Source organism: Tachysurus vachellii, chromosome 2 (genome assembly GCF_030014155.1).
Source record: "Tachysurus vachellii isolate PV-2020 chromosome 2, HZAU_Pvac_v1, whole genome shotgun sequence".
In the NCBI taxonomy this organism is placed as follows: domain Eukaryota; kingdom Metazoa; phylum Chordata; class Actinopteri; order Siluriformes; family Bagridae; genus Tachysurus; species Tachysurus vachellii.
Window position 1 is genome coordinate 20133418 of NC_083461.1, and position 7041 is coordinate 20140458.

The 7041-nt window shown below is 35.8% G+C and overlaps 1 protein-coding gene across 1 annotated transcript; it reads left to right on the plus strand.

Annotated features, from left to right (window-relative positions):
* The first annotated feature begins 3149 nt into the window (after positions 1-3149).
* Positions 3150-5489, plus strand: LOC132859927 (uncharacterized). Its single transcript, XM_060890911.1, has 4 exons — positions 3150-3367; positions 3826-3881; positions 4199-4243; positions 4368-5489. Exons 1-4 carry the CDS (start codon positions 3239-3241, stop codon positions 4912-4914), a joined length of 777 nt encoding a protein of 258 aa, XP_060746894.1. The 5' UTR covers positions 3150-3238; the 3' UTR covers positions 4915-5489.
* The last annotated feature ends 1552 nt before the right edge of the window (positions 5490-7041 follow it).

Genomic DNA, 7041 nt, shown 5'->3' on the forward strand with positions numbered 1-7041 from the left:
TTGGCTTCACTAAATTTTAGATATTTATCAAAAATATTTCTAAATTTATTAAAAACAGTAAACAACTACAAGATTCTTGGAAAAGAATCACTAAATATTATCATTTGGGACTCCAATCTAAATTTCAATTTGAATTCAATATTTCAGAAGAATTTAAAAGATGCATGAACAAAATTCTCACTGATAAATGGAAAGTAAATAAACTTTATGTATGTGAAGATTTGAGACACCAAGAACCTATGAAGAGTGGAAACAGACAGGAATAGAAACAGCAGAAAGACTTATGTTCAGCCTTAAAAGAATCAAGATGGGGAAAAAGTTGAAATTGATGTTTAATAATAGGTGGGACAAAACTTTAGATATTATCAAAAAGAAGGTTCAAGGATATTTAGAAGGCATGGAGGGAATTGAACATTTTCCTAAGTTTTTCCAAATTAACCCTTATAATTAAACTTTTAAAATTTAATTTTTTTTTTTTTACATTGGGGACTTTACCCGAAAATTACTCGCTCCTGCTGAGGTTCCGATCAACATTGTAAGGCCAGGGCCTTACTTTTCTCCTGCTTTCTCCTTGTGGCTACATTATACACACAGAACTGGCATGCCAGGAATCCATCCTCAACTCGCTAATCATCAAGATCCACTTGGCCAGGCCAGACAAACCGTTGTGCAAAAAGGAGCATTTGTACTACACTGAAAACCCCAGCAAGTTGATTGAACTACTGTATACTGATTGAGTAAACTCCCTCAATTCAACTGAGTAATGAAATCTCCTAAAACTTGCATATTTAAGTTTATTTAACTTAGTGATTATATAGACTATACCTAAATTGTTCAGTTCAAAAAACTTATTCAATGAACATACTGTAAATGATTATGTTCACTTAACTTGGCATTAATTTCAAGTCTACTTATATATTTAAGTTAACTCTACATGGCAATTTAAGTTCAGTGAAGTTCTAACTTGTAACTGTGAGCTTTGTGCAAACCAAACTGAAATAAAACAATAAACAGCATATTTAATCTTTGAGTATTTATTAACAAAATGTCACAATATTAATGAAAATACAGTAAACACTATACTGTAATGGAAATGGGTCACAGCCACACTAATATTTGACTGTTTATGCCTTGTTCATACATAGCAATCTATAATAAAACATACAGTATACAGTATAGTGTCTTTCACTAAACTTTCACAATATTACAGTACAAATTATACTGTAATGGAAATATTACTGGGTCACAACAACACTGTAAAGGTGTTATAACAACAGTAAAAATGTCCAACATCGACTAGTGCACTACATCAACTGTACAACTCAGTGCACCAAATAATTACACTTTTTACAATGGTTAATGTTCTTAACACAAAGGCTAAACATGATAAGAACTACATTCTTGTTACATCTCACCATTTAAGGCTTGTGCAAACATAGCAAACTAAAATAAAACATACTGAACATGTTCAGTGTGTTTGGCCAAAATGTGAGAACAGTACAGTACACACTATACAGTAATGGACATATTACTGAGTCACAACCACACTACAGAGGTGTAACAACATCCCAAATTAACTTCTGAACATTAACTGTAGAACTCTGTGCATTTAACAATTTAAGCATACTTTATATTCTTCATAAATGAATAATGTGTAAATCGAGGTGGAAAATACCCAATCAAAGGGTAGTGTTAAAATCTCACAGTGGCGTTTCTTAAACAAAAAGCTGTTTTGCCAGAGACTGCACTCTAGGCTGGAGAGCATTCCGTGCCATTGACATTAGTGAAATCAAACATGTTGGCAAGTGATTTTAGGTAATTTAGGTCTAGTGAGTAAATCAGACTGAAGAGAAGACACATTGCATGTGGGAGGTCCTGCATTTTGTCCATCACTACTTGGCCTTCAAGAATGATTCCAATCAAAGAAATACAAGGAATTGGGGAGTTGAAGATCAGTGTCCTCAAATTAGATCCACAATGGCACATCCAGGACTGTGTTGTAATGATCAGACACCTAGAAAAAAAAACCCAAGTATAAATATTGTGATCAGCAATCAAAGGATTTTTTATCAATGCATGTTTATCAGAATGCGCACAAGTTAATAAGAAAAATTCTAATGACTAACCATAATCTAAAATTATATTGACATGCATACATTTGAGTTTATGTAAATGTACATGCTTCCAACAAAGAAATTTGTATACACTTTTTAAAGTATGCAGTATAAATGACGTTTATTATTTTGAAGACTTAAACAAAAAAGTTAACCACATTTGTATATTAAAGGAATACTTCTCACTCAAACTGTTTACTAGTTCCATCTCAACTCTAATGACTCTGGTGCTGCTGGAAACTTCTACAACAGCACTTGTTCAGCCACCACAACAATCAAACCCTGGATAGAGACACCAGGAAAGACCAGAAATCAAGAAGAAAGAATAGGCATTTATGGACCTTGACAAGGTAATTTCCATCACCACCTGACCAAATCCATCGACCGTCAAATAGCTGTAGCAATTCCGATGGCAAAGAATTTCATTTTTACCTTAGTGTCACCCATAACAGTTTTTAGTCACATTCTTTCTGGTCTTCCCATTCTTGATCTTTTGTCTAGCCCAGACTATCCTGTGCATCAGCCTATCAAATGATCATAACCCGTTCTCTGTCTGTTCTTGTGTGTGTGTTGATGTGGAAGTTTTGAGTTTTGAGAGATGTAAAGTATAAAGTGACACTGGAAAGCGTGGGCAAGAGTAAAAACGTCCATTTTTTATTGTTTACTGCTGCTGTACAACAGGACCATCACTCCGCATGTAGCACGAGCGAGGCCTCGATAATTTGTTACACTGAGTTTTTATAAACATGATTCAAACACAGAATCTGAAGAAAGGATAACATCATCTACCATTGGCTAGATGGACAACGCCTGATCATCTCCTGATGATCCTCCTTCTTAGTAAAACTTTCCATCACAGACTGTGTGTGTGTGTGTGCTGAGACATTGAAGGGAAATGCTTTGAAATACAGTGTAGAAGAAATGGATTTCCAGTAAAGTCTCCACACAGATTTTCTGTGCTGATGTCACAGTATACAACCCAAATCTCACTTCCTGTACCGCATTCAATGATACCTCCTACACTAGAAAACTCACAAGAAAGTTTAAAGAAAGAAAAAACAACAGAGGGCAGGGATAAGGTTGAGCTCAGAAACACTACTGATCCAGACGAACCTGCAGGACTGATGGACAGCGTTACAGGCCGTCATGTAGCGCTGAAATGCCTGCAGGACTCTGATCCAAAAACATCCTCAGCTTTGCTTCCGCTCCCTCATCCCTGCCCTCCAACTGGGGCAAAAGAAACACACCTAATGGTAAGCTTTGACTCTCTAAACCGTGTGTTTGTGTGTTGTGTGTGTGCGTGCATGTGTGTTTGTGTGTGTGTGTGTGTGTGTGTACGTGCGCGCGCTTGTGTGTGTAAGTGTGTGTGCGTGTGTGCGCGCTTGTGTGTGTAAGTTTGTGTGCGTGTGTTCGCGCTTGTGTGTGTGTTTGCGTGTGTGCGCGCTTGTGTGTGTGTGTGTGTGTGTGTGTGTGTGCGTGCGTGCGTGTGTGTTTATGTGTGTTATGGACGAAGCGGCATTGTAAGTTCGGGGTATGACAAAAATAACTGTAACACAAATAATAACACAAACAAGTAAAGAGATTGCCAAAGAGAGAGAGAAGGGAAGGGGTGAGGGTGAAGAAAGGGGAGGGGAAGGGGGGAGAAAAGGAAAAAAGTTTTTTTTAGTTCAGTTGTTAAAGAAATATTTTGTTCTGTTCCTTTCCGAAACAGGATTCTATGAAACGTTGTTCCGATTCTTTACCACGAGAGGGCGGTCCAACACCACCGTAAGCTCGAAATAGATTATATTATTATTATTATTATTATTATTATTATTATTATTATTATTATTATTATTATTATTATTATTATTAATATTATTGTTGTTGTTGTTGTTGTTATTATTATCATTATTATTAATATTATTATTGTTGTTATATTATATTATATTATATTATATTATATTATATTATATTATACGTTTATCTTAGTATCTTAAAGTAATTGCAACTGAGTATAAATTCATTGTGTGTGTGTCTTTGATAATATTGATGATGATGATGATGATGATGATGATGATGATGATTCTGTTATTGTTCTTCAGGAAAAAGGGACATCTCAGCACTGATAGTTTACACAGGGAGATAAAGTGAGTATTTCAATCTTAATTTAAGTGTGTGTGTGTGTGTGTATGTGTGTGTGTGTGTGTGTGTGTGTGTGTGTCTGATCTGGCTGCCTAATTATTAAGAACAAAACCATTTGTGTTCATACAGAACTGCTCCATCAACAAACCCAGAAAGGACGAAAGGCCAGAGGAATAAAGTCGTGTGGAATTTCATCAATGAAGATGATTTAGATTTGATTAAAAATAATTTCAATAAACCATTATTAAACCATGTTAGAAAATATAATGAAGAGGTTTTAGATTTTACGGAAAATAATTATTCTAATAAACCATTACGTGATAGAAAAGATTTAAAAGATAAGTTTTTGCAAATGCTTAAAAACCAACCAAAGTCTTTAATGGAAAACAAATATAATCAACAAGCATTTGCTATTTTAAAAAAGACAAACAATGAAGTAAATAATGAACAATGTGATTTATTTACCGAGGAAAAAGAAGAAGAAAGTATGAATAATGAGATTGAATTAATCGGTCCATTTGTTCCAAAGGGTAAAAAACACAGTGAGGACCTTTTAATTAAACAACTTAAAAAAAGGAATAATTTTTCTGAAGCTTGGATATACACAACAAATAGTCCTTGTTTAGGTAGAAAATCTCATTCCCCCAGTTTCATATACCCTGTTTGTATAATTTAATCAATTTGGCAATAAATCATAAGATTAAAATGTACATTGGTTTCTCAAAATATTATATCTTTATCAAAAACATGTATGAATTTATTCAAAATCTGGAAGACGATAGACTGAGAAACTGGAATCCTGACCATAAATTTCAGGTTCAATTCAATATTACAGAATTCATATGTACACGTAAAGAAAATATGAAAATAAATGACAATAAGTGGAAAGCAGCCCGTAATATAATAAAGAACATTGTTTCTGAATATTCAACCTTAGAAATGACATACAGCGAGTGGCATCAGACAGGATCAGAAACATCAGTAATGTTTGAATCCACACTGAGAGAAGAGATGAAGAAGATGATGGAGAGCTCTGATGAAGAGTTCAATAAGATTACAAAGGAGTATAAGAGCTGGTGGACTCTAAGTGTAGATGAAAATCTAAACAGACACATAGTTCCATCTGTTTTAGAACACATCCAGGGCCTTTATCCTAATCTGGAGTTTTTCCAGGTTGATTTGGAGCAATGCTTGAATTTGGCTAATGAGGAATAATTGGAATATAATTGGAATAAATCTCGCTAATGCTAACTTGTCGCTTTTGTGATTTATTGTTTCTTTAATGTCTACCACTGTTTTTAGAGCTAAACACACACACACACACACACACACACACACACCACTGTCATTATTTGATTAATTAATGACATCGTTGTTATAATTTTACATAAAATGTTTTATCCCACAGAGAGGTTTAAGTGCTCAAATCTGATTGGTCAGGAGGTCTTGCCTTTAAGTGAGCTCAGACTCATTGTCATTTATCAGCTTTGGTGTTGCATCCCGTTACCCTAACACGCATTCGTGCATTATTTCTTACTGATAAATCTGGAACAGTTTCCTTCCCAGATAGAAAAAATGATGATCTTATTGTTGCTTACTGTTGCACAATTTTTTATTCAATTCAATTCAGTTTTATTTGTTATTTTATTTGCTTTGAACAATGAACATAATCTCAAAGCATGAAGTACAACTGAAATATAATCTAGGGTTTCTGATTTATTCCTGTAACAGATGCTGTAGTAAATTCTGTATAATATAATATTAATAACCCTACAATATATCGCAGTTGAGGTGTTTTAGCTCGCTGTGTCATGAATAATGAAATGTCCTCACTCAGAGAGATCCTTTACTAGAGTTTGGAAAGTTTTTATTACATTTTGGACAGTACAAAAAGTTAAAGATTAATATTAGACTTATTGTAACATTGCGGGTGCCTTTTAGCCTCTTTATAGTCATGTAGCTGCAATTAGCACAACACGTGACACCTGCTAGAGTAGTGCAGTAATACTGCCTGGAGGGGATAGGGACGGTTGTGGCTGTGCACAGCAAGTTTGCTCTTTGCTAAGGTTCAGCAAGTTTCTGATCAGCTAGGGCAGATCCAGGCTTTACGGCAGCCTAAAGGGGCCCACACCTTCGGGTGATGCTCCTCGGGCCAGCAGCTTGTATCCGGTCACTTCCACATTTCCAGAAACATATTTGGCCCCCCGCAGCTCTATGTGGGGCAGCCAGTGGACTGCAACGCATATACAGTATCATGCAGTGTTTGTTGGTGTTTGAGATGCAGCTTTGATGCAGGATGTTCTGGTGTGTTACATTGAATGTAAAGAAAAGCCATGAGAAAACATAAATTACGCTCCACCTGTGTGTGTGTCAATTGTCAAAGTAATTGTACCCCTTTGAAGACACAATATTTGTATTCCTCTCTGATACTACGTACTTTGCTCCCCTTCCAGCTGGTCTCCTGCACACGTCCGCCAGCTCTCTACCTTTCCCTGTCATTGTACCAACAATAATTGTCCCTATTCTCGACATATATTCTTGCCTTTCCTCTTCTCTCTCTGTCTACGATACCCTTCTCCCTCCTCATCTTCCTTGTTCAATTTCCACATAGGTGGCAATTGTAGTTAACCCGGGCCTCGACCGATTCGGTATGGAATTCACACTGAAATACTATGTTTAAATTTGGCACGTTTTATGCTGAATGCCCTTAATGACGCAACCCTCTCTATTTATCTGGGCTTGGGACTGGCACAAAAGTCATTGGCTTGCAACACCTGTGGCTAGATTAAATATATTAATATTA